A 27,168-nucleotide genomic window follows, 5' to 3' on the forward strand; every position below is an offset into this window, starting at 1 on the left:
TAAACATCAAAATTTACATTGACGTCTATATCTACAGAAAGAATATTAAAAGAAAAATCAAAGCATGTATTAACACTGCATATCAGGAATAGCACAGAATACAGTCAAGAATGCACCTTAATCTACTGTTAGACTTTAAAATGATTCATAGGGAAAATCAGCTTGGCAAAGAGAGAGATTGAGAGCCAGTTTTATACAATTACAACAAAAGTTCCTTAACAAATATGATATCTGAAATTTGAAACACTTAAGTATAACTTTAACAGATCAGATTGCACCAAATTCTTGACATATGAATGTGACATGTCTTCTACGACTTAGACATAGTGGCATAAATGTGGTGTCTGCAGCATGAAAACAGGCCACTTGGCCTGCCAGATATTTATTAACAGTGAGCACCCAGCCATTTTAATCCCATATTCCAACTCTTGGCTCACGGCCTTCTATTCCTAGATAACTTAAGTGCTCATCTAGGTATTTTTTAAATGCTCATCAACTCAGCTTCCACTACTCTCAGAGTTTACCAGGCAGTCACCGATTTCTAGGCAAAAAAAGCTCCACCTCCAATCCTCTTTAAATCTCTTCCCCTTACTTTAAATCTATGCTTTTTAATTTTATTCACCTCTGTTAAACAGAAATAGTATAACAACATAATATATCCTTTCTTAAACTCTGCTACAGAGAAAACAAATGTGTCTTCTCTCGTCTCTCCTCATAACCAAAGTAGTCCATCCCAGTAACATCTTGGTCAATCTCCTATGCACCCTTTCTATCATATTTCTATAGTGTACTCTGTTATGTATTTAATATTTCAGTAATACATTGTTTGAGTAATCTTGTATATATATTGTTTGATTAGGCATTCTTTGTTGTTTATATAAGTCATTATGGTTTCATTATGTAAAAATATGTGAACTGCATATACCATGATGCTACCACATTATACGTGCGTGCCTCACTTAAAGAATGAAATTATTTGTATTCCAGCTCTCTTGTTTTTCTTCTAATTAGTTTAGTGTTTGGAGTTACAAAACATAGTCAACAGAAACAGCTGAACTCTTAACCAACGTTTTATTAAGTTGGAGCTTTACCTCACTGTTCTAGTATTCAATGCCCAAATAATGAAGGCCAGTATCCCATATGTCTTCTTAACGCTGCTGTCTACTTGTGCTGCCATCTTCAAGGATCTTTGAGCTTGCCCCTTCCTCAATATTCGCTGGGATCCTGCTATTTGTGGTACCTGCCTTAGCTTCATTTGTGCTCCCAAATTGCATCACCCTCACATTTATCTGCATTAAACTCCATCTGCCATTGCTCAGCCTGTTTTGCCATCAATATCACCCTGTAGTCTGAGGCTACCTTCCACGAGGTCATCACGTCATCTATGAATGCACTGATAATGCTTTCCAGATCAGTTATGTATTTTTCATAATTTTGTCCCCATGGAAAACAATTAGTTATAGGTATTTAATCACATAAACGGCCCTCTACCATCAACCCCTGTCATCTACTGCCAAGCCAATTTGAGATCCAATTCCTTCTCCTATTGACCAGCCTGATTCTTATGGCCCAAGTTCACATTTGAAGGGTCCTCCTTTTTCTCAAAAACTGGATTCGATTAAAAGATACATGCCCCAGAAAGCTGCAGTCCCTTTAGAAACCTGAAGTTTTTTATCTCTGTTTCTCAGATGACCAATCTATCCAATATCCCTTGATTGCATTTCAACACCGGTTCATGGCCCAAGCTGCTATTAGTGCAACCCTCTGTACTTTACAGTACATTTTCCCAAGCTGTCTATTTCTGCTTTCATTTACTCAGTATTCCACTATATTACAGGCATTAGTCGAACCATATCTTCAGTTTGTTGTTAATCCGTAATCACACACATTACAGCTCATACATATCAATAGACTCCCACCCACACCTGAACCTCACCTCTAAAACAAAATGGTCTGTCTGATGTTGTTTATCCAAGTTTTCTTTCTGGGAAGTGACAGGGGTGTCACTTTTATTTAAACCAGCACCTGTCATCTCTTGCTGTGCTAAAAACATCTGTCCTCAAGTTATTTACTCTATTACCTCCTGGGTATTCTCTGGTAACATTCCTCATCATAAATTAATACTGGAAAATTAACAACATCTGGAGCAATATATATCCTATGCAATCATTTGTACTGATTGTTCTCTTACTCCTTCTGCTTTGATCCAGTAGTTAAACTTAAACTGCTGTTGCAGTGAAGTTGTTTCTGCTGATAAAGAAATTGGGTTAAAAATAACCATAAAGGTTTGTTATGAAACCAGGACTGATAGGAATCCAGGGAATGGGTTTAATGTTCTTCACCTCTTTCCTCCCCAATGTTGTCAGTGATTATACGTCAGTGATTTTCCCAGGTCCTTTCTAATCTCCTGGCCTGGGCAATTTCAGAGGACCTGTAAGTGCAATTAAGACGCAAGCATGGCAACGCCTCTAATTCTTAGTCGTTTGCTAAGAATCAACAGGACATCTGAAGCCTTAACAAACTTCTACAGACATGTAGTGGAGAGTATATTGACTGGTTGCATCATGGCCTGGTATAGAAGCACCAAAGTCCTTGAATGGGAAATCCTATAAAAAGTAGTGGATTAGGCCCAGTCCATCACAGGTAAAGCCCTCCCCACCACCGAGCACATCTACACAAAGCGATGCCAGAGGAAAGCAGCATCCATCATCAGGGACCCCAGCACCCAGGACATGCTCTCTTCTCACTGCTGCCACGAGGAAGAAGGTATAGGAACCTCAGGACTCACAGAACCGGATTCAGGAATAATTCTTACCTCTCACCCATTAGGCTCTTGAACCAAAGGGGATAACTTCACTCAACTTCACTTGCCCCATCATTGACATGTTCCCACAACATATGGACTCACTTTCAAGGACTCTTCTTTTCATGTTCTTGATATTTATAGCTTATTTATTTATTTGTTTGTTTTTTTGTTTATTTATTTTTAAAAACTATTTATTTGTTTATTTATTTAAAAACCACATTTATTAATTTGTTTGTTTGTTTGTTAATTATTCCTTTCTCTTGTATTTGGCACAGTTGTTGCCATTTGCACACTGGCTGAGTGTCCAAGTTATGGTCTTTCACTGATTCTATTATAGTTATTATCCAATACTGCACTCATTGAATCTGTCCGCAAGAAAATTCATCTCAGGGTCAGGGTTATATATGGCGACATAAATTTCCAGTACTTTGAACTTCTCCCACCAGCTACACCCCCCCCCCACCCGCCCCCACTTCCTTATCAAAGTTACTAGAGCAAGCATCTTTCTCAACCATTGGTTATTGGCCGGGAGAAGTAATTCTATCTTTTAGTGCCATACTATCAGATCATCCACATTTCACAGATTCCTGGTAAGTCAAATCTACTAGACCCTTGCTCTCTTCATTTCATACACATATCAAAGCCAAAGTATCACAAAAATTATCACAGACTGTTTGAAGGGAAGATTTGGGGTGCTAGCAGTGCCTACTAGCACTTAAACCTGCTCCCTCTCCTGTTAAGGTTACCTCCTGACAATACCATGTGCACAGAGGCTGCCGCAAATCACTCCATTTAATTTGATTTGATTGCCACAGTGTTTCTGCTGCTCCCTCTGCTGGTAGTGTCTGTGAATAATGTCTCTTCGCTGTTTGGACTGAGAGTTCCCCATCTAATTTTTTTCATTGATAGAAGCAATTGACTTTGAACAATGCCTTAAAGAAAGTTTGTATCACTTATACCTTTATTGTACTTTGTTTACTTCAGATTTTTTTGTCTTCAGTAAAGGATTTCCTGTTTCTTTGCTTATGTAAGCAGCAACACAGAGAAAACTACAGACACAACAGTCATATTGGCTTTTGATTCTGAACTAAATTGTATACAACGATATTATTTTTATTATTAACTTTAAATGATTATATTTAGACCGTGTGTTGGAGCATAAGATGATGTAGGCAATTAAGCTCAGCAAATCAGTCCTGCTACTTTGGCATGGAATCCATAACTTTACATTCTTCAGGAAGTTGGCATATTTTACCTCATTGGGTATATCAATGTTTTGAACAATGCCCATCAATGCTAAGAGTAAGTTTCATGAAGACCCTTTTTGGTCAGTACTCAATCTTAACCTGATCAAGAAATGTTTTTTCACCCTAGGCAAGCTTATTGAAACCTCTATTTGTTGGGAACCAGCAAATCCAGGCCGTGGGTGATTTCCTTGGCCAGCCACTGGAGTCATAATAACTATGTGTCTGATATTAAAAAGACCAGTAATTCAGAATTGTATGATTAACATTAACTATTTGTGGCAATTCATGTTTTCAGTGATTTAGACCATAAAACATAGGAGAAGAATTAGACCATTTGGCCCATTGAGTCTGACCCGTGATTCAATCATGCCTGATTTTTACTAGGCCTCATTCCCTGCCTTCTCCTTTTACCTTTAACCCTTTTACAAATCAAAATCCTATCAACCTTTGGAGAGAAAGAGGGGAGGAAGCTAGTATAAAATGGTGGAGGGGTTTACACTAGGTATTCCCCTTTTACTTTCCAGTCCAGGTAAATATTTGAAGTTCAAAGTTCAAAGTAAATTTATTATCAAAGTACATATGCATCACCATATACTACTCTGTGATTTGTTTCCTTGCAGTCATTCTGAGCAGAACAAAGAAACGCAATAGAATATGATGGTCAAATTTGATGGCAGAATATAGCACTAATGGTAAGACTCTTGGCAGCGTGGAGGATCAGAGTGATCTTGGGGTCCGAGTCCATAGGACACTCAAAACTGCTAAGCAGGTTGACTTTGTGGTTAAGAAGGCATACGGTGCATTGGCCTTCATCAATCGTGAGATTGAGCTTAAGAGCCGAGAGGTAATGTTGCAGCCATATAGGACCCTGGTCAGACCCCACTTGGAGTACTGTGCTCAGTTCTGGTTGCCTCACTACAGGAAGGATGTGGAAACCATAGAAAGGGTGCAGAGGAGATTTACAAGGATGTTGCCTGGATTGGGGAGCATGCCTTATGAGAATAGGTTGAGTGTGTTTGACCTTTTCTCCTTGGAGTGACGGAGGATGAGAGGTGACCTGATAGAGGTGTATAAGATGATGAGAGGCATTGATTGTGTGGATAGTCAGAGGCTTTTTTCCAGGGCTGAAATGGCTAGCATGAGAGGGCATAGTTTTAAGGTGCTTGGAAGTAGGTACAGAGGAGATGTCAGGGGTACGTTTTTTATGCAGAGAGTGGTGAGTGCATGGAATGGGATGCCGATGGCGGTGGAGGTGGATATGATAGGGTCTTTTAAAAAACTCCTGGATGGCTACATGGAGCTTAGAAATATAGAGAGCTATGGGTAAGCCTACAGTAGGTAGTTCTAAGGTAGGGACGTTCAGCTTTGTGAGCCGAAGGGACTGTATCGTGCTGTCGGTTTTCTATGTTTTTAGAATCAATGAAAAACCACACAAAGACTGACAAGCAACCAATGTGCAAAAAGGAGACAAACTGCAGATACAAAATAGCAAATAATAATAATAGTGAAAGTTTTGAGAAATGCTAAGGTACAAGCGGTGATTGATGAGTTTGTGGCCTATGGTAGAAGGCGCTAACTTCAAAAAACCTAGCGCATTTATTTATCAACGTAGTCCCCTCCTACATTTACACACTTAGTCCAGCAGCCGTGGAGCATACAGATCTTGGACGCCCAGAAAGTGTTCACAGATGGGTGATTGATAACTTTGCGGCCTAAGGTAGAAAGAGATGAGTTACATGCACTTGCAGTTCAACTCTTTGAGTGATTATGCAGAAAGTTTGAAGTTAATAACTCATCTCCTTCTACCTTAGGTGGCCCGTGATGAGTTATTAACTTCAAACTTTCTGCATTATCACTCAAAGAGTTGAACTGCATGTGCACGTAACGAGAGCTGTATAACTCATGTCCTTCTTCCTTAGGCCACAAACATCCCTGCTATGGCCACTTTCTGGAGGTCCAAGATCCATATGCTCCACTACTGCTGGACTAAGTGTGTAAATGTAGGAGGGGTCTATGCTGAAAAATAAATGTGCTAGATTTTCTAAAATTGAATCCTCCTACCTTAGGCCACAAAGTTATCAATCGCCCCCCCCCCCCCCCACAATCAATCTAACAAAAGCCTTGTAGAATTTATAAATACACTAAAACAAAAGCATGATGCATACAAAGGCAGTCTAAATAGATATATGAAATGTGTCGGATCAAGAAAACAGAATTATCTGTTCAGGATCAGTGAAAAAGGTTTATACAGGACATTGAAACTAAATTCGATGCATTGAAACTAAATATGATGCATAACTTACACAACCTTGAGATTTGTTTGCTTACAGGCAGTTGCAAAGCAAGGAAACTGAAAGAACCCAATTAAAAAAAATATAGGGCCAACCTCCGGTATCCATGGAGAAAGAAAAAATACAAAGGAAATCATGCAAACAACAGAAGCGAGCAACAACAACAGCAGCATTTTGAAACAAATGGATCCAAATTCCTGCAGCAGATTGGAGTAGGCCCAAAGTCTTGATAGTTGGTTCATCATGTTAGTGGGGCAAAATTTACAGACGTGAAGCGCAGCAGCCAGGGGCAGTCTCACAGTCCTGGCATTATGGAGAGAACAGCAACCAGATGATCTGGGCCAGTGTTTAAATTGTCCGAACCTCACACTAGGACCCGGGACCCACCCACGACAAATCGTTCCGGGCCTAGATTTTGCTGTCAGAGAAGCTGTTCTCAACCTCTCCAAAATGACTCAGCACTTAGAGCGATCCACCCTCAGGGTTAACAGAAAATCATGGAAAACGGTAAATCCGCCGAACGAAGCTCAATAGTAAAATATTACAAAGATGATAAACGCTTTTGCTTAACTATATTAAAGTATTCTTTTGGCATTATATCTTGGTCCAAAATCAATCTGGAAAATTTACAATGAAAAATAACTGAAATGACAGATTTTAGAAAACACTCTATACACTTGAATAGACTTCAATTACCACCACCTAGGACAGAAAGAGGAAGAGCACAAATAGATAAAATATTAATATTAAGAGTCAGATAAAAAAATTTAAGGATATGCTTTCATAAAACAAAACAAGATTCAGCGCTCCGTGTAAACACAGGTATTTTGATTAAGAAGAACACAGCTCTGAACTTGAATGAAATCACAATGCAAAAAAAATTAACAGCATATTACCACAGAATGAAAACTTAACTAATGGAAGAGTATAACCCTCGATGGAAGACAATCCCACAATCCCGCTACAATTAAATTCAATCTGATTACTTACAAGGGCACAATCAAGTGGTAAACATCATTCACCAATATCTTGCTTTAAAATATAAACCTTTAAAAGACACCATACCTTACTATAACTACAAGCCTGATCCAGTTTTAGAATCAGTCCAAAAAATTGTATTATGACCAATCTATTAATATAGATAAGGCAGTTTGTAATAATCATCTAGATATAATATTACAGGATGACTAATCAAGAACAACTTACTTAATAGATATAGCCATTCCATACCTCAGGTTTCACCAGCTTGAGCTGAGCAAAAATAAAAAATATATCCATACATACATATATTCATAAATACCAAGAACAGGAGTTGTAGAGCCCTTGAAAGTGAATCCATAGGTTGTGTTCAGTGTTGTGGTGAGTGAAGTTATCCATGCCCGATTGTTGAACGGTAATAACTAATTCTGAACATGGCGGTAGGGGATGTAATATGTATCTCCTTCCCAATGGTAGCAGTGAGGAGAGAGCATGGCCTGGATGGTGGCGGGTCCTTGAAAATAGATGTTGCTTTCTTGTGGAAGTACTCTTTGTAGATGTGCTCAATGGTGCGGAAGGCTTTTTTTAGGCTTTTCCATACTTGGGCTGTTGTGTTTCAATAAAAGGCTGTGATGCAACCTTCCAGGATACTCACCACTGTGCATATATACAAGTTTCTTGGCGTTTTAGATGACACGCCAAATCTGTGCAAGCTTCTAAGAAAGTAGAGGCCCTGTCGTGCGTCCTTTGAAATGGCACTTACGTGCTCGTCCTATGATGGATCATCTGATAGGATAACACCCAGGAATTTAAAGTTACTGACCCTCTCAACCTCCATTTCCCTAATGAACCCTGCACAATGGACTTACAGTTTCTTTCTCCTGTTTGTTCTCGACCTGAACCATGAACTCTATATTTACCTCAAAAGATATTTACCTGCACTAAGTTTCTCCAGTAATTTATGTGCTGCTCCAGATTCCTGCATCTACAGTCTCTCATGACTCTTTGATGATAAATAGTATTCTGTGTCACTACTATTAAAATGGTCTCAAAGCTTTCATGTCTAAGGTATCCCCTTCCTGTGAATTTAGTGATTTGTATTGTGATGTTTCATCCCCTGTTTTTTTTAAAATGCTGTGGCTTTGGGTTGGGTGCTAAACCATCTAAATGCCAACTAAGGTAGGCCCATTGATAACTTATTGATGGCAAAGATATAATTTATTGCCAATGCCCAGTTAGTCTTTAGAAACCATTAAGCAACACTAAACGCAAATGATTTTTACAAAAGAGCTTGCAGGGTACCAATTGACAGCCGCATTTTCTGCTTCATTAGCCCAAGGTAGACAATTTGTTCAATTGGTTGTTTTTAGGGGCACACAACAGCCACAAAGCATGACATACAGTATTTATAGCAGAATTTTATTTCTGACTTTTGTACAAAGATATTGCAGAAAGAGCATTCAAAGTGGTAGCAGGAGTAACTTGTTCTGGAGAATATTGTATCACTCCCGGAATGCAAAATAATAATGCTGACCGAAGAATGTTCCTGCTTTCTCTAATGGCTCAAAGCACAAGACTTTGCATCTTTCACCCCAACTGCTATGGAGACTCGAGGCTGACCTCAGAATGTAATTATGTGTTGACGTACAGCACATTGTTTCAACCTGTTGCTCCTTCTCACTGAAACAGTCCTAAATGTACTGTTTAACTGTACATGATAGATAGAGCAATGTGCAACCAGTGTGCTTCAGGTCATGACTGTCCAAAGGTGCTTAAGCCTCTTTATTGCTTGCTTCTCTTTCTCCATCGGCAAGTAATGTGAATCCAAATGAGATGAAGAAAGGATCATCGATCCTTCCGTCTTAAGGTTCTTTTTTCTTCTTCTTCCATATTATGTATTGGATTGAACTGCTGCTGCTAAGGTAACAAATTTCACGACACATGCCAGTGATAATAAACCTGATTCTGATTTTGATTCTGAATCCAACCCACACTGACCTCGACTGCCATAGAACGGTTTGAAAATGTTCCAAACAGTACTAAGAACATAGTTATGATAGGCTATTGATGCCTTCACTCTGGAATATTTAGCATTGTGCAGTGAAGCAGAGAGTGTGCCTGCTGGCTTTTAGCACGTCCAACTGAACATGAATTAAAATAGCTTTTTCAGGTGCAATAATTCAACCCCTGCTGTGTGTTGCTGTATAGAAAAGGCTGAAGTCAAGAGGTTCTGTCTCTTCTCTGTATTTTGCCCTGGTAATAAGAAGGGTAAACCAGTTCACTCTGTTTAGTACAAGGTCTCCACGTCAGTGATGTTGTGTTCAGTGCTAAAACAAATAACTGCAAGATTACTAAATTGACCTTTTCCAACTGTTTTGTGTATTTTAGTTTCTTGGCCACAACTTTATTTCACTTTTACAACAACATACAGACGATATTGATACAAGCAAATTCTTGACAATGCTAGTTGGAAATCGATACCTGTGTCAGTCTGCTGCTGACAGTCAGTGCTGCCGGATAGCATGTTCACTCCCTCTCAATCAATGTCAATCAAGGCTCCACGTAATTCAAGCTGATTCTGTCTTCCATTTCTTTTCTTTTCCTTTGCAAGGCAACTCTAATTATGAGGTCCACAACATCCAAAACTGGAGCTTTCCATCATGAAATAATGTGAATTTAACAAGATAACATTGGTGATCACGTTGAAAGCCAATTTAGCAAAACTAGATCAAAGTCTGACTCAACAAAATATCGTAATTCCAATTCCAAAACCAACCTGTGCTCCATCATTGTAGCATTTCTATTCAATATAGTTTATGGCATTTCTAGTCAATGTACAGTACATCAGTACCAGTATTTGAATAAGTAGTGTCAAATGTGAAAGCAGTTTACCACATAATAGATTCATGCACATTGGAATCTCAATGATCAAGTTCAGACCAACCGTTAAAGGTTGGGTGACAACATGAAATCCCAAATGATAATGGTTGTCACGAGGTAATAGTGATACTTATTTCATTTATCAATAGTTAGCCTTGAACAAAGTACTTTACAGTGTGTACCAATCAATTTTAAACACAGATAATCTATTAATTTATTGAATAGATATTTCCAAACATTTTTCTCATTTGATGATATATAACATTCAAACAAAATTAGATTTTATTTTAAAATCTGAAAATAAAAATAAAATAAAAGGCTGTCCTTAAGAAATAATCCAATTTGAGTGTGTGTTAGTCACTCAAATATATTGATGGTTGGTGTTATGTCCAAGCCTATTGTAATATTGCTCTGTGTTTTTTTAGTTTATTCTGCTACTAAGAAATCCAGTTTCCTTTGGATTGTGCTAGCTCAGGATTAGGTTGCTTGCTTCAAGACATTTTTAATTGTCCACTTTTGTCCTGTGCATTGTTGCAAAACCAGCTCAATCCCAAATTCAGCTCTTTTGTTATTTTCCACCTCCAAGCAGCGACCAGTTTCCAGATTAAGGATGGATCCATTCTGAGGAGACATAAGATAACCTCCGTCATAAATATTGTCACTTGCAGTAAAACTGGCTACTTTTAACTCAAAATAATAATGGGACAAATGCAGGCAAATATGACAAGCATAGGTGTGCATCTTGGACTGGTTAGGTGAAGGTGTTATTTCAATGCTGAATAGCTCTAAAACTCTCCTTCAACAGGTCACAAACTTCATTGAAAAAATATGTATTTCTCAACATAATCTTTCTTTCATTGTTACAGGAAGTGCTAAATTAAGCTAAGTTACTATTTTGTTATATTGTCAGAGCCACACTCTTTAACATAGGTCGAGGCGGGCAAATGTCTTTAGGCATCAGTCCACTGCAGCTGTCAAGGAGACTGGGCTTTCATCTTGTCAACGGCATTGCCAACATTGAAAGAAATTTCAGTCTTCATTCGAATATGATTATCAGTTTAACAAATGGCAAAAACCAGTCTGTTAGTTCATTTTCTCCAGGTGAGGCAGTGGAAATATTAGAGCTACAACATTGGCTGAGTTGAATCCCTGCCCTTGCCCCTGAAAACTTTGCATGTAATATGACTGGTGCATATCAACTTTAGTTCAGTATTCTCTGTCAATGTATTAGCAATCCATTCTCTCATCATCCATCTTAATAAGGTTGTTATGTCAAGAATTCATTAAATAAATTATTTGTTGCAATCCAGTTTTGGAGAATTTTATGCTGAATATGATTAATTTTAATAACCAAAATAAAACTCTCCATATTAGGTGGGTAACTGATTTCTGCAAACCTGATGTTCCCTACAATTCATATATACAAAGTTCTCTCCTCCCCACTTCTTCCTGGGACAAATCTCACTGGTTAGGACTTGCTGATATTATCATGAGATCTTCATTTCAAGACTATTTTGTACCATACCTGACTACCTGTGGGAGTTCAAACAGACATAATCAGAGGCAACATGATATTATGACATTAGAATTCAGCATTCAATGAGTTAACTTATTTTATGACAGGCTGTCTATTGTAAACAATTTGGGTTGCCATGGGCTGTCAGAGATCTTGACACCCAGGAACTTGAAGCTGCTCACTCTCTCCACTTCTGATCCCTCTATGAGGATTGGTATGTGTTCCTTTGTCTTACCCTTCTTGAAGTCCACAATCAGCTCTTTCATCTTACTGACATTGAGTGCAAGGTTGTTGCTTTGACACCACTCCACTAGTTGGCATATCTCGCTCTCGTATGCCTTCTCATCTCCATCTGAGATTCTACCAACAATGGTTGTATCACCAGCAAATATATAGGTGGTATTTGAGCTATGCCTAGCCACACAGTCATGGGTATAGAGAGAGTAGAGCAGTGGGCTAACCACATACCACTGAGTTGTACCGGTTTTAATCATTAGCGAGGAAGAGATATTATCACCAATCCGCACAGACTGTGAGCTTCCAGTTAGGAAGCTGAGGATCCAATTACAGAAGGAGGAACAGAGGCTCAGGTTCTGTAACTTATCTATCAAGATTGTGGAAAAGATGGTGTTAAATGCTGAGTTATACTCAATGAACAGCATCCTGACATAGGTGTTTCTATGGTCCAGGTGGTTTAAGGCTGTGTGAAGAGCCTGTGTCTGCCATTGACCTATTGTGGCAAAAGGTAAATTGCAGGGTGTCCAGGTCCTTGCTGAGCCAGGAGTTCAGTCTAGTCTTGACCAACCTCTCAAAGCATTTCATCACTGTTGATGTGCGTGCTGTTGGGCGATAGTCGTTAAGGCAGCTCACATTATTCTTTTTAGGCACTGGTATAGTTGTTGCCTTTTTGAAGCAAGTAGAAACTTCTGCCCATAGCAGTGAGAGGTTGAAAATGTCCTTGAATACCCCCGGCCAGTTGGTTGGCACAAGTTTTCAGAGCCTCGCCAGGTATTCCATCAGGGCCTTCCACCTTGCCCTCTTTACCCTCTTTAAAGACAGCCTGACATTTGCCTCTGAACAGAGATCACAGGGTTATCAGGTACAGCAGGGATCTTAACAGCTGTGGTTATATTCTCCCTTTCAAAGTAGACACAGAAGGTGTTGAGTTCATCTGGTAGTGAAGCATCACTGCTATTCATGCTATTGGATTTTGTTTGCGAGGGTATTTCCTTCAAGTTTTTAATGGCATCAAGGCAGACTTATTCTTATGATTTACATGGACAGGTCAGGATCCCTCCCTCAATTTCTTCCTCTCTTTCTCTCTCTCATCCTCACACACACACCTAAGAGAAAGCTGTCAGAAGAAACTAGAGCCAGAGCAAAATCCTGCCCTCTACTAATTTCAGCAGATTGGGGCAGCTGAAGTGAACTAGGGTGACCTGATTTCAAGAGCTGTAGATCAGGCAGCCCTGGGACAGTTAGTCTGCATGTTGACACTACCTAGAAATCACATATATTATTCATTTTTATAAGTCACAGAAGAAACAGGAAGTACCTAACGTCAACAGTTTATTCTGTTCAGTTATTCATTTAGTGTAAAATTTAGTAGCTTGATTATTTAAATTTGGTTTCTATTAGCTTCATAAATACACATGATTGCAGGAGTAGAGATTGCTGGATTCAATATATAGAGCCAGGTCACATTCAGAATCAGGTTTATTATCACTGACATATGACATGAAATTTGTTAACTGAGCAGCATCAGTTCAATGCAATGCATAATCTAGAAGATAAAAAATAATAATTTAAATATAATAATAAAAATAAATTACAGTATACATATTAAATCGATTAATAACATGCAAAATCAGAAATACTGTATATTTAAAAAAGTGAGGTAGTGTCCAGGGGTTCAAAGTCCATACAGTAATCAGATGGCAGAGGGGAAGAAGCTGTTCCTGAATTGCTGAGTGTGTGCCTTCAGGCTGATGGTCACAGTGAGAAAAGAGCATGGCCTGGGTGCTGGAGGATGCCGCCTTTCTGAGACACCGCTCCTAGAAGATGTCCTGGGTACTTTGTAGGCTAGTACACAAGATGAAGCTGAATAGATTTACAACCTTCTTCAGCTTCTTTCGGTCCTGTGCAGTAGCCTCCCCCCCCCCCTCCCCACCATATTAGTGTTGATTGTCAGCGAGGAGGATATGTTATCACCAATCCGCACAGATTGTGGTCTTCCAGTTAGGAAGTCGAGGATCCAGTTGCAGAGGGAGGTAGAGAGGCCCAGGTTCTGCAACTTCTCAATCAGGATTGTGGGAATAATGATATTAAATGCTGAGCTATAGCCGATGAACAGCATCCTGACTTAGGTGTTTCTGCTGTCCAGGTGGTCCAAAGCCATGAGGAGAGCCAATGAGTTTGCATCTGCTGTTGACCTATTGTGGCAATTGGCAAATTGCAGTGGGTCCAGGTCCTTGCTGAGGCAGGAGTTCAGTCCAGTCATAACCAACCTCTCAAAGCATTTCATCACTGTCGAGGTGAGTGTTACCGGGCGATAGTTATTAAGGCAGCTCATGTTATTCTTTTTAGGCACTGGTATAATTGTTGCCTTTTTGAAGCAAGTAGAAAGCAGGTAGCAGTGAGAGGTTGAAAATCTCCTTGAATACTCCCGCTAGTTGGTTGGCACAGGTTTTCAGAGCCTTACCAGGTATTCCATCAGGACCTTACACCTTGCAAGGGTTCACTCTCTTTAAAGACAGCCTAACATCAGCCTCTGAGACAGAGATCACTGGGTCACTGGTTGCACAGTGATCTTCACAGTTGTTATATTCTCCCTTTCAAAGCGGGCATAGAAGGTGTTGAGTTCATCTGGTAGTGAAGCATCACTGCCATTCATGCTATTGGGTTTCGCTTTGTAGGAATTAATGACATGCAAACCCTGCCAGAGTTGCCGTGCGTCCAATGTTGCCTCCAATCTCATTCAAAATTGTCTCTTCACCCTTGAAATAGCCCTGCACAAATCATACCTGGTCTTTTGGTACAGGGCTGGGTCGCCAGAATTGAATGCCACAGATCTAGCCTTCAGCAGAAGATATACCTCCTGGTTCATCCATGGCTTTTGGTTTGGGAATGTACAGTAAGTCTTTGTAGGCACACACTCATCCACACAGGTTTTAATGAAGTCAGTAACAACTGCAGTATACTCATCCAGGTTTGAAGATGAATCCCTGAATACAGTCCAGTCCACTGCGCTCAGTACTCACTACTGGTGCTGCAGTCTTCAGTCTCTGCCTGTACTCAGGGAGTAGAAGTTCAGCCAGGTGATCAGACTTCCCGAAGTGAGGGCGTGGAATAGCATCGTAGGTATTCTTGATTGTGGTGTAGCAATAGCCGTGTGTTGCTTCCTCTGATATTGCAAGTGATCTGTTGATGGCAATTGCTTAGTGATTTTTTTCGGAATAGCCTGGTTAAGATCTCCCAAAACGATGGTGAAGGCATTAGGGTGCACTGTCTTTACCATTGTTGATCACACATCTATTACTTGATGGGTTATTGCAAATTTAAGGTTCACTCAGAGGACACAAAGACCACTTCCATGAGCGATAAGTAATCCAATGCTCAAGAAAATATCAACTGAAAATCCATGAATTAATTTCATCCTTCAAGGAGCTTAAGGTTTAAAAAGGCAAAACCTGTGGCTTATCACTCAAATACTCCAAATTCTTTAAGTATATATTTGCATTACCCTCATTCAGACATAATTTATTTATTTTATCATGCATTTTTCCCGACCTTTATCTTCACAGCCTACTTTTTCCCCCATTCTGGGCATGTTCCGTTTTCCATTTTATTAGATAATAAATTCAGCATGGATTTAAAACAGACATAATGACAAGAGACTGTGGAGTACTGCCTTATAGCAGGTCAATGATTAAAATGACCTACTAAATGTTTCTCTAGTCATAGAGTCATAGAGCACTACAGCACAAAAACAGGCCCACTGGCTTGCACCTATATCACTGACCCCCATACCCCTCCCACTCATGAGCTCCTCTTGTGTTGCAATCAAATCCACATCCAACACTTCCCCTACCACACTTGCACCACCCTCTGAGTGAAGAGGTTCCCCCTCAAGTTCCTCTTAAACACTTCACCTTTCACCCTTAACCTATAAACCCTAGTTCTAGCCTCACCCAACCTCAGCAGAAAAAGCCTGCTTGCATTTACCATATCTATATGCATTATAATTTTGATTTTATTATATCAAATCTTCCCTCATTATCCTACATTCCAGGGAATAAAGTCCTAACTTACTTTATCTTTTCCTATAACTTATGTCTTCAATTTCCTAGCAACATTTTTGTAATTTTACAATGAAATCTTTCAAATATCCCATATCAAACAAATCACACCCATAAGCGCTATTGATGAATACCGTGGGATATTGCCCATGATTTTCCAACACCTGACTCTGGGTTGGGGACATGTTTCAAAGCAGGCATTTAGAAAATTGGTCTGTATGGAGTAATGGCTTTCAAGGAATATTAATGATTTGGTGCTGGAGGTGAGGTTCCCTGCTGTGAAAGGCTACAATAAATAAGGGAGAAAATCTCTGCATGGGTAGGTAGGTTACCACTAACCTGGACAAAACGCCAAGACTTCTGGTAAACATTTTTCACTTTTTCACAATCCAGAAGCTGAGGATGCTGACTTTTCTTATTATCCACCAGGCATTGTGTTTCAGGCAGCTGCATAATAGATCCCAGGGATCCGAGATATATTTGTCTTTCTTTTGTATACCTGACCAGCTGAAAAAGAGAAACATGCAATAGATATTGTCCTAGTTGTAAAACAATATTTCAATATTACTACTGCTTACTAGCAGCATAACATGGATCATGAAGATGTACAGTTACTTCAGCACAGATAGAAGTCACTTGGCCTATCAAATGTTGTCCATTTTTCCTCCACTTTCCCTACAGCCCTGCAAAATATCCTCTCACCTGTCTCCATCTTATTCCCTGGCTGTGCTTCTGCCACCTCTATAGGCGGTGAATTTCACATCCTGAATTTTGTCCAAAATTTTAAATTGGTGATTTTGAAGTATCTACTACTTGAATCGGTATTTTGCTATGCATTACTTCAAAAACAACCATGATTTTGTACATCTCTAGCAGATCTGCTCTTGGTCAAGGTCAACAGCCCCGGCCTGTAACTGAAATCCCTCACCCCAGAAAACATTTTCTGCATCCTCTCGAGGGCGTTCACCAAAAGTAACTGAATAAATCTTTTTATCATTTTGAAGCAACTTCCATTTGTTTTTGAATAAATATGTCAGACATAACTGTCCCCAAATCTCTCTGTGGCAGTGTTGGTGAACTGTTGTGTGAGATAGGAAGGTGTGCAGTATTATCTGATCCAACAGGGCCAGCATATGGGGTACTGCCACTGACCTCTGTTTCAGCTAGAAGAGCAGCAAATATAGGATAAACCTTGCTCCGCTGACCGATTGGTCTCCAGTGACCTTTAATGGAATCCCACAGAAGGATTGAGGAGAAGATCAAGCCTGGGTGAACAAGCTGGTGTTGACTTGGATACTAGTATTCACTGCGTTTTATTAACATCTCTGGCAAAATGTGGCAGACAGCCCAGCATCTGGGCAACGAGACCTCATCAAAAGTTTTGACCAGTTTCTGATTTCCATTAAGACCCTCCGTTGGTCAAGGTCGACCGTGGATGCTGCATTCTAGCTGTCTTGTGCAAACCAGGGTAATACCATATGAAAAGCAAGCTGTTGCCCATACATAAGGCACCCTCTCTCCACGCAGCGGTTGAATCCAAAGAAACAGCAGACACTGATGTAGTCTGGCACCAGTGGTGTCACAGCAGTTGCCAGTTAGTGTTGAACTCCATGTAGGACTGCATTAGGGACTCCATCTCTGAATTTTTCCTCAGAGTTTACTTCCGAAACCTTCCTCATGATTGGCTACATCCATAAGGCAGCGGAGTCTTGAGATCTCCTTCTCCTAGGAGCCAACTTTCAGTATACAAGATTAAAGGCCACAAGCTGGATGTGATAAGTGAAGACAATTGATCAAAGTTTGCTCATCCATGCTCTAGCAAATCTGTGGAATAAATTTAAATCACGACTATGTGTATTGCACCCATGAAATGAATCGACAGTAAGCAAGTCTCTTAATAGTCTTCCTGGAACCAAAGGTCTCACTGCTTTTTCCTTCCTTTGACGATGTTACAACAATTTCAAATTTACATTTTAGTTCATTGATTGCTTCAAGTACATTACTATTGTATCTCTTCCAACTTTGTTGTTTGGCGAAATGGATGATTGCATTACATTGCCTTTCCCTAAAGACCACAGTCAGACCCTGAAGATGCTTTTCCTTTCTACGTGTGTGTCAAATACTCACCTTTGCAATTGCCTGGGCTGGCGTGAGCGCCTCACTGACAACGGACTAACGTAGGCCTGCAGCTGGGTGAGCTCATTTGAAGTAAACCTGAAGCTTCTGTCTAATGGATGTAAACATTGTTCTGATACTGGAGGACCTCACAAAGCAAGAACCAGATACAAATGGGTGTAATTATTCCCAGCCTTGTGAGAGAAAGCCAACCTTTTAAAGACACATTGTACACAGTGAACAAGAGATTTTCAATACTGAATTCTGCTGCCACCTGAGCTGTTCCACTCTGACTTAGAAATCTATCTTTTGGCTGGCCTAATGTTGCTGTCAGAGAATCTGATCAACAGGTTGCATTGTTGCTTCGGTTCAAATGAGACTGAAGTCAGATATCAGCTCATTTCAACACAAATGGGTGGTGCAGTCGATTTATAGATGGTGATGGGGAATAGAAGCTCCAGAACAATCTATTTATAGATGATCAGTATTTTTTACAGTGTTATATTTTCCCACACATTATCTGGGAAAATATTTAATTTCTGTTCTAAGCATTGCCTAACATAAGGTCATTTCTTAGGTTTATTTTCCCAAAATTTTCAGAGCTTATAAACAGCAGTAGTTCATCAGCTGCTGTTCGTAAAATTCATGTGCGCTCCACACACTCCAGCTAAATAACTTTCAGATTACAGCTAACCCTTGAGCTCTAGGCTAAAAGACACGGTTTTCAGACTGTCAAGCATTTAAAATTGTGCCCACATTTCTGAGAACCAGGATCTTCCAAGTCTTTGATCTGGGGGAGTGGGGATTGGGGTGGAGAAAAGGGAAGCTGGGTGGTCCCAAACCCTACACTATCAATTGAACAGAGAATCAATTAAATCCCTAAAGTTGACTTCCATGAGACGACAGAGCTAATAAATTGCAGGTATGGGATTGTAACTCTCTGCAACACTAGACAAAAATAATCAGTGAGAATTATTAACCGAGAAACTTTTCTCCACCACATCTGTCTGATTCCTTCTGCAAGCCACTGCCAACAAGGATTTCTGTCTTTTTGGAGTGGATCCATAACAGAATTTTCTTTAATATTGCAATTAAAAACAAAAATAATTTATAAAATATTTCAATGTGATACTTAACAGAAACATTGTAATCAATAATCAGTTAAATTTTCAATATCAAAATCCATCTGTTGAGTCCAGCAGTGTACCTGATTTAACATTAGAGGGCGCCAGTGGAGCATCTTACACTGCAGGAAATCCAGACAATTTTCTCTGCGTTCCTTACCACAAGAATAGTTACCTGACAAACAAGTTCCATTTTCTGTTGTATATGTGCATCGCTTGAAACTTAAAATCTAAAATGATTGTTATTCTTTGAAATCTTTATGGTATTTGTGAAATATGTACAATGGGTTCTTTCCGAATGTTCTGAGTCTTCCGTTAATGAATATGCTGTTTCAAGAAATTTCATCATAATATAGTGAGAATTGGCAATCATGGCACAACGCTTATTGCTGATGGATCCTGTGACTGGGATTTGTTCCTGTTTTTCTGGAGTTTGCAAATTCCATCCCCCACCAACTCTCACCAGCCATGGATATGGGAGAGAGTTACAGGGCTGCAGGGAAATAGAAGAGGGAAGAAAACAACACACACAAAATGCTGGAGGAACTCAGCAGGTCAGGCAGCATTTATGGAAAAGAGTAAACAGTCAATGTTTCACAGAAACATAGAAACCCTACAGCATAGTACAGGTCCTTTGGCCCACAAAGCTCTGCTGAACATGTCCCTATCTTAGAAATTACCTAAGGTTACACATAGCCCTCTATTTTTCTAAGCTCTATGTACCTATCCAGGAGTGTCTTGAAAGACCCTGTTGTATCCGCCTCCACCACCGTCACCCACAGCCCATTCCACACTCTCACCGCTCTCTGAGTAAAAAACTTACCCCTGACATCTCCTCTGTACCTGCCTCCAAGCACCTTAAAACCATGCCATCTCATGCTAGCCATTTCAGCCCTGGGAAAAAGCCTCTGACCATCTACATGATCAATGCCTCTCATCAACTTGTACACCTCTATCAGGTCACCTCTCATCCTCCGTTGCTCCAAGGAGAAAAGGCTGCGTTCACTCAACATATTCTCATAAGGCATGCTCCCCAATCTGGGCAATCTCCTCTGCACCCTTTGGATGGTTTCCACGTCCTTCCTATGGCAAGACAACCAGAACTGAGCACAGTACTCCAGGTGGGCTTTAACCAGGGTCCTATATAGCTGCAACATTACCTCTTGGCTCTTAAACTAAATCTCATGATTGATGAAGGCCAATACACCGTATGCCTTCCTAACCACAGAGTCAACCATCTCACACTTTTTTGGGTTGAACTCCATCTTCCACTTCTCAGCCCAGTTTTGCATCTTATCAATGTCCCGCTGTAATCCCTGACAGCCCTCCACACTATCCACAACACCCCCAACCTTTGTGTCATCAGTAAACTTCCTAACCCATCACACCAACAAACGTGTGATTCCAAGGCTGAGGTCTCTAGTAGATGACCCTGCGTTGAGCTAGAGGAAATGTCTAGCTGTGGGGGATAACCCCTCCTACTTGTGAGTTGAGGGCCCCCATTGTAATATTCATAAAAGTCAGTGAACAAATCCACTACACAGAAAAGATTTCCCTGTTTACTCCTCCTACACACACACACACACACACACACACACACACACACAAATATATATACTCTCATTTTGGTGGGGAAAAAGGAGTAAGTGAGCGAATAAAGAATAACAACTAAGTAATATAAAATCCACATTATAATAAATATTTCTCGAGATAGGTATATCACCGTCTACTTTTGCTTCCGTTTAGCTTCTCAACATTTTTAAAGTTAGCCAAACCTTATGGCTCTTCTGAAGGGGGTGAGGACTGTCTTTGGGAAACTCCTGGTCTCTTCCTGATATATTTCTCTCGGCCTCCTCCTGTATCCTGCCTTCTCGATTCTCGCATTATTTCCCAAGCAGAGTGGGATAATTCCTCAGTCAGGGGGCAAGCCAGTTCTAGATCCACAAAGCAAAGTCCCCTTGGACCTCATGCCTCCTTACTTTCTTAATAAAACTTGCATGGGGGTACCTTATCAAATGCCTTGCTGAAATCCATATACACTACACCTACTGCTCTACCTTCATCAATGTGTTTGGTCACATCCTCAAAAAATTCAATCAGGCTCGAAAGGCATGACCTGCCCTTGACAAAGCCATGCTGACTATTCCTAATTATATTATACCTCTCCAAATGTTCATAAATCCTGCCTCTCGGGATCTTCTCCATCAACTTACCAACCACTGAAGTAAGACTCACTGGTCTATACTTCCTGGGCTATCTCTACTCCCTTTCTTGAATAAGGGAACAACATCTGTAACTCTCCAATCTTCCTCTCCTGCCCCCATTGATGATGCAAAGATCATTATCAGAGGCTCAGCAATCTCCTTCCTCACCTCCCATAGTAGCCTGGGGTACATCTTGTCTGGTCCTGGAGACTTATCCAACTTGATGTTTTCCAAAAGCTCCAGCACATCCTTTTCCCTAATATCTACATACTCAAGCTTTTCAGTTCGCTGTAAGTCATCCCGACAATCGCCAAGATCCTTTTCCGTAGTGAATACTGAAGCACAGTACTCATTAAGTACCTCTGCTATCTCTTGCGGTTCCATACACACATTTCCACTGTCACACTTGATTGGTCTTATTCTCTCACATCTTATCTTCTTGCTCCTCACATATGTGTAGAATATCTTGGAGTTTTCCTTAATCCTGTCTGCCAAGGCCTTCTCATGGCCCTTTCTGGCTCTCCTAATTTCATTCTTAAGCTCCTTCCTGCTAGCCTTATAATCTTCTATATCTCTATCATTACCTAGATTTTTAAACTTTTTGTAAGCCCTTCTTTTCTTCTTGACTAGACTTACAACAGCCTTTGTACACCACGGATCCCGTACCTTACCATCCTTTCTCTGTTTCATTGGAACATACCTATGCAGAACTCCACGCAAATACCCCCTGACCATTTGCCACATTTCTTCCATATGTTTCCCTGAGAACATCTGTTTCCAATTTATGCTTCCATGTTCCTGCCTGATAGTCTCATATTTCCCTTTACTCTAATTAAACACATTCCTAATATGTCTGTTCCTATCTCTGTCCAATGCTATGGTAAATGAGATAGAACTGTGATCACTATCTCCAGAATGCTCTCCCACTGAGAGACCTGACATCTGACCCGGTTCATTTCCCAATACAAGTTCAAGTACAGCCCCTTCTCTCGTAGGCATATCTACATACTGTGTCAAGAAATCTTCCTGAACACATCTAACAAACGCCACCCTATCTAAACCCCTCGCTCTAGGGAGATGCCAATTGATATTTAGGAAATTAAAATCTTCCACCACAACAACCCTGCTATTATTGCACCTTTCCAGAATCTGTCTCCCTATCTGCTCCTCGATATCCCTATTACTATTGGGTGGTCTATAAAATAACACCCAGTAGAGTTATTGACCCCTTCCTTTTCCTAACTTCCACACACTGAGACTCTGTAGACAATCCATGCCTTCTTCCTTTTCTGGAGCTGTGACACTACCTCTGATCAATAGTGCCATGCCCCCACCTCTTTTGCCTCCCTCCCTGTCTATGAAGGCTGAGACACTTCCTGAGGATTGGAAAGTAAGAGGGAAGAAGTCAAAATAAGAAGGTAGGAGGAGAAGAGGAAGTACAAGGTGGCAGGTGATTGGCGAAGCCAGGAGAGGGGGAGAGGTGAATTAAAGAGATAGGAATTTGGTGAAAGAGACAAGAGCTTGAGAACGGGGAATCTGATAGGAGAGGGTAGAAGACCATGGAAGAAAGGGTAGGGGGATGAGCACCAAAGGAGCAGGTAAAAAGAGAAAGTGTGAGAGGGAAACATGAATGGGTAATGGTGAAGGAGAGAAGGAATTGTTCTGCTGAGAGCTGACATGCATCTGGCGCATATAATGGATGCGTGATCTCCTTCTGTGTTGCATCAACTTACAATTGCTTTGTCGTACCTGTCTTGTAGGCAATATGGGCTTATCACTTCTGCTCACAGACAAAATGCATCCTCAGACCCTCAACAGAGGAAATATCCTTTTTGTTTCCCTCGGAGTTAAGAGACCGTTTTGATAACGTGGAACAAAAATGGAACACAGAGCTCCACATACGGTCTGACCAATAACCTGTAGAACCTCTGTTTCCCACACAACAATTAAAAAATAGGTATCCGTTAGTCTTGAGAAACCATGGATTTGCACATTGGAAACGCAGGCCTGGACAGGGTTGTATGGAAGACCGGCAGTTGCCCATGCTGCAAGTCTCCCCTCTCCACGCCACTGATGTTGTCCAAGGGAAGGGCAAGGGCCATTTACAGCTTAGCACCAGTGTTGTCACAGAGCAATGTGTGGTTACGCTCCTTGCTCAAGAACACAACACACTGCCTTAACTGAGGCTTGAACGAGCGACCTTCTGATCACTAGACCAACGCCTTAACCACTTGGCCACGCACCAACACACTACAATTACATGTTTATAATTACACCATACTAAATTGACTATTCATTGTTAGATATTGAGATTGTGTACATAACTTCATTCACATCACAGATAAATCGGAGAACAATGTTCTACTGCCTCTCTCTATGCCTGTATCTCTAGGTATTGGAGATTCACTGCTAATACTACAAAGTTACAAAGCCATAGTGTTATACAGACTTTCTGAACCACTGAGACCAGACAGGCTATGAGGCCACAACTCACATTAATTCTGCAATAATCCCAGTTTTTCTCTCCCACTCCCCCAGATTTGATGACTCACCTGTACACCGTGGGCAATTTACCGTGGCCAATTACCTGACCAACCTGCATGTCCATGGGAGAAAGCTACAGCACTCTGGAGAAGTTCACACTTCACGGGGAGAATGTGCGAATCCCGCTTAGACAGCGCCAGGAGTCAGGCTGTGCTGTAGCTATGAAGTAGAGTTCTACCAGCTGCACCACTGTCTCTCCCATCAATTCCGTCTCTGCAAAGTCCTCCAGATCTACTGGAAGGATAAGCATACCAGCATTTCTCCCCCTCAACACCATCTTCTTACTCTGGCTTCTATCAGCTTTCCTTTCCTAGCCTAATGAAGGGTCTTAGTCTGAAATGCCAACTGTGTATTCCCCTCCATGGATGCTGCCTGACTGGGTGAATTCCTTTAGTACCTTGAGCGTATTGCTCAGCATCAAAGCCTTGATTACCTTCAGCTGGCTCCAGTAGACAACATTGTTCACTTGCCTGATGCCAGCCTTCCAATACATGCTTCGCTATGGTAAGAGATCAGCTAATGGACAGGGCAAATGATTCAAGGATGCTCTCAAAGACTCCTTAGAAAAGTGCCATATCTTCACCCAAAGCCAATGATGCTCAAAATGGAGGAAAAGCATTTAGACTTGTGCTGGGAACATGGAGGAAAAGCATTCAGACTTATGCTAGGAACCTTGACTCCATTCATCAATATCCCCTGGAGGTTCAACATGAATGGCAGATGAAGAACATCACCTCATAACCCAACTACCCCTGCAAGCATGAGCCCAATGAGACTGTGTTGCCCGATTAGGCCCATGTGAACAATTAACCTACTCACTCATAACTCTTTGGAACATGGGATGAAGCAGGATTACGCTGAGGAAACCACATTGTCTTGGGGAGAACGCACAGACTTCTTACAGACAGGGATGGAAATTCAATCCAGGTTGTGAGCACAGTAACAGCATTGTGTTGTCCATTTCACTATCGTGACACCATTTGGAATGTCCATGACAAGGGCTACATAAAATCAAATCTTTCTTTTTAACCAAGAATATTTTCTGAAGTAACACAGGATTAAGATTTAACTGAATTCCTTCCTAGTCTGTGGACCTCAACACAGCAGAATGTATTGTAGCTCTTTCTTGCAGGCAAATATTCAAGGTACACTTCTCAAATTAATTATAGATCCAAATGACGTTCTGTCCTGTGGGGACATGTCTTATTCTGACTGTCAAAAGTCATTTCCATTGTGATTAGTTACTTTAGAAACTGCAGCTGCTTTTCCCATTGATAAGTGCCCGGTGTCCAGTTTCAAATATTCTGGGTATATGAAATAGCACGTGGAAGGTGCTTGGTCTCTTCTTCCTTTGTTTAAGGCATGATCATTGGGAAGGTAAGCTCTGCACGCACTCTTAACTAAGTATGCTTATTGAGTATGTCTGTTGAGTATTCAACTTCGTCGTGGCTGTAACTTGGAGAACATGAATGTTTGGTCGAATTTTTACTCTTTGTAAATAAATGATTCATATACCTATTTGGAGTCAGTGCATTTCCTGTCTCACTTGCTGGACCCGCGAACCTGATACACACTCTGCATTCAAGTCTTCCAGAAAACAATTTGATAGCCTTCTCCATACAACAGTGTACTCTTGTGGCAAAGCTGGTAAGGCAACTATTGCTATTCTCTCTCTTAGTAAGATCTCTACACTGTTACAGAACATTATAAGATAAAATATAGCCTAAATAGAAGTGTATTAAACTGATCTCAGCTATTCACAAAGTCAACATCTCTAGTTTCAAGGACTAACTTCCTCTATAATTATTTGGAAATCAGGAAGACAATTCCACAGGAAGAATGCTATTGGTAAATTTTAAAATCCTAAATTTAAGAGAAATTATTGATGATAATGATGTGCATTTATTGATCACTTGCATGTTGAAAGTCTCATCAATACACGGTTATATTTGAAGAGAGATATTAGCAGAGAGGCAGGATGAGATTGTGCCAGCTGTTTCAAGTCAGGAAGCCTGGAAAAGTGCTTTCTTGGAACATATTGTAGATATTTTTTAATGCAGGTTTCCTGCCTGCAGCCAGACTGCTTTGCAAGGAGCCTGTCAGACTGCAGAGAAGCTCAGTGCATAAAAGCCATAGCCAGCTGAGTGCAAAGAGAGCTGACTGGAGGCTGGGCCAGAAGAGCTTGCAAAACAGAGGATCGATGGCAGTTATGGCAGGGAGGTTTGTTTCTGAATTTAGGGGCTGGTGTGTGGTGGCCTTTGCAGTGGGACTGTGTTTGATACAAATAGGATCAGGGTCCAAAAGGTGTAGTTGAGGAGACCAACGTTGTGAAACAAACCAATTATAGAGATAGACTATTGGATACAGACTATTGTTGCAGGCAGAAACATTTCTGCTCCTAGTGGCCCCAGTAGAGCTGATTTTGGTCAAAAACAGACTTGCTTAAAAAAATGAACCTCACTGGAACCATAGAGTCAACACTCAAGAGATTCTGTCAACTGCTCATTTCCCTCCATAGATGCAGCCTGACCCACTGAGTTCCTCCAGTATCTTGTGGCATTGAATTAAATAGTCAATGAACTGATTGTGAAATTAGTTAGCTGACCTTTGACCTTTGATGAGCCTATGCTGAGTTAATGTCTATTTCATATTCATGAAGTTCTAATGTTGGGCTTAAAACAGTTTGGGGGCGGACAAGTTGAAAATTCACTTCATCCCAGCCACACATTCTTTACATTGATTCTGTATAAACAGTATAAAGGATGAACTTTTCTCTGTATCTTGGCATATGTGACAATAATATACCAATGACAATACTTTGCTTTATTGTAATAGGCATTCCAATGCTGCCTAGGTGACTCTTCATTAACATTAAATCAGTAGAGTCCTGGTAGATCGTCGTCCTAAGGGTTTGTCTCCAGCTTTACTTTTATTTCTACGTTGTGGAACTTAGTTTCTAACTGGTGAGAGCTGATCCTCCAATCTGACATGTGCCAAAACCTTCCATTATCTGTTAGATGCTAGCTAATTTTTATTGAGGAACATCTCTGCCAAGACTAGGAGTTATTACCTGTTGTGAATTGTGCCGTCAATCTGAGTGACATGATAAACCATTGCAAATGAGAGTAAGGCATCAAATGCAAAATTGTGCATCTGGAGTCACAT

The 27,168-nt window shown here is 40.6% G+C and overlaps 1 protein-coding gene across 3 annotated transcripts in view; it reads right to left on the bottom strand.

Annotated features, from left to right (window-relative positions):
* Nucleotides 1-9,700: 9,700 nt before the first annotated feature.
* Nucleotides 9,701-27,168, bottom strand: part of galnt17 (polypeptide N-acetylgalactosaminyltransferase 17) — a 457,606-nt gene continuing 440,138 nt past the window's right edge. For all 3 annotated transcript variants that reach the window (XM_059971405.1, XM_059971406.1, XM_059971407.1), the window contains 2 exons: nucleotides 16,356-16,523; nucleotides 9,701-10,823 (listed from right to left, as the gene is read on the bottom strand). In XM_059971405.1, coding sequence (XP_059827388.1) covers nucleotides 10,680-10,823; nucleotides 16,356-16,523 — 312 coding nt within the window. In that variant the 3' untranslated portion in view covers nucleotides 9,701-10,679. The remainder of the gene's footprint in view (nucleotides 10,824-16,355; nucleotides 16,524-27,168) is intronic.

This window comes from Hypanus sabinus, chromosome 6 (assembly GCF_030144855.1).
Source record: "Hypanus sabinus isolate sHypSab1 chromosome 6, sHypSab1.hap1, whole genome shotgun sequence".
Classification (NCBI taxonomy): domain Eukaryota; kingdom Metazoa; phylum Chordata; class Chondrichthyes; order Myliobatiformes; family Dasyatidae; genus Hypanus; species Hypanus sabinus.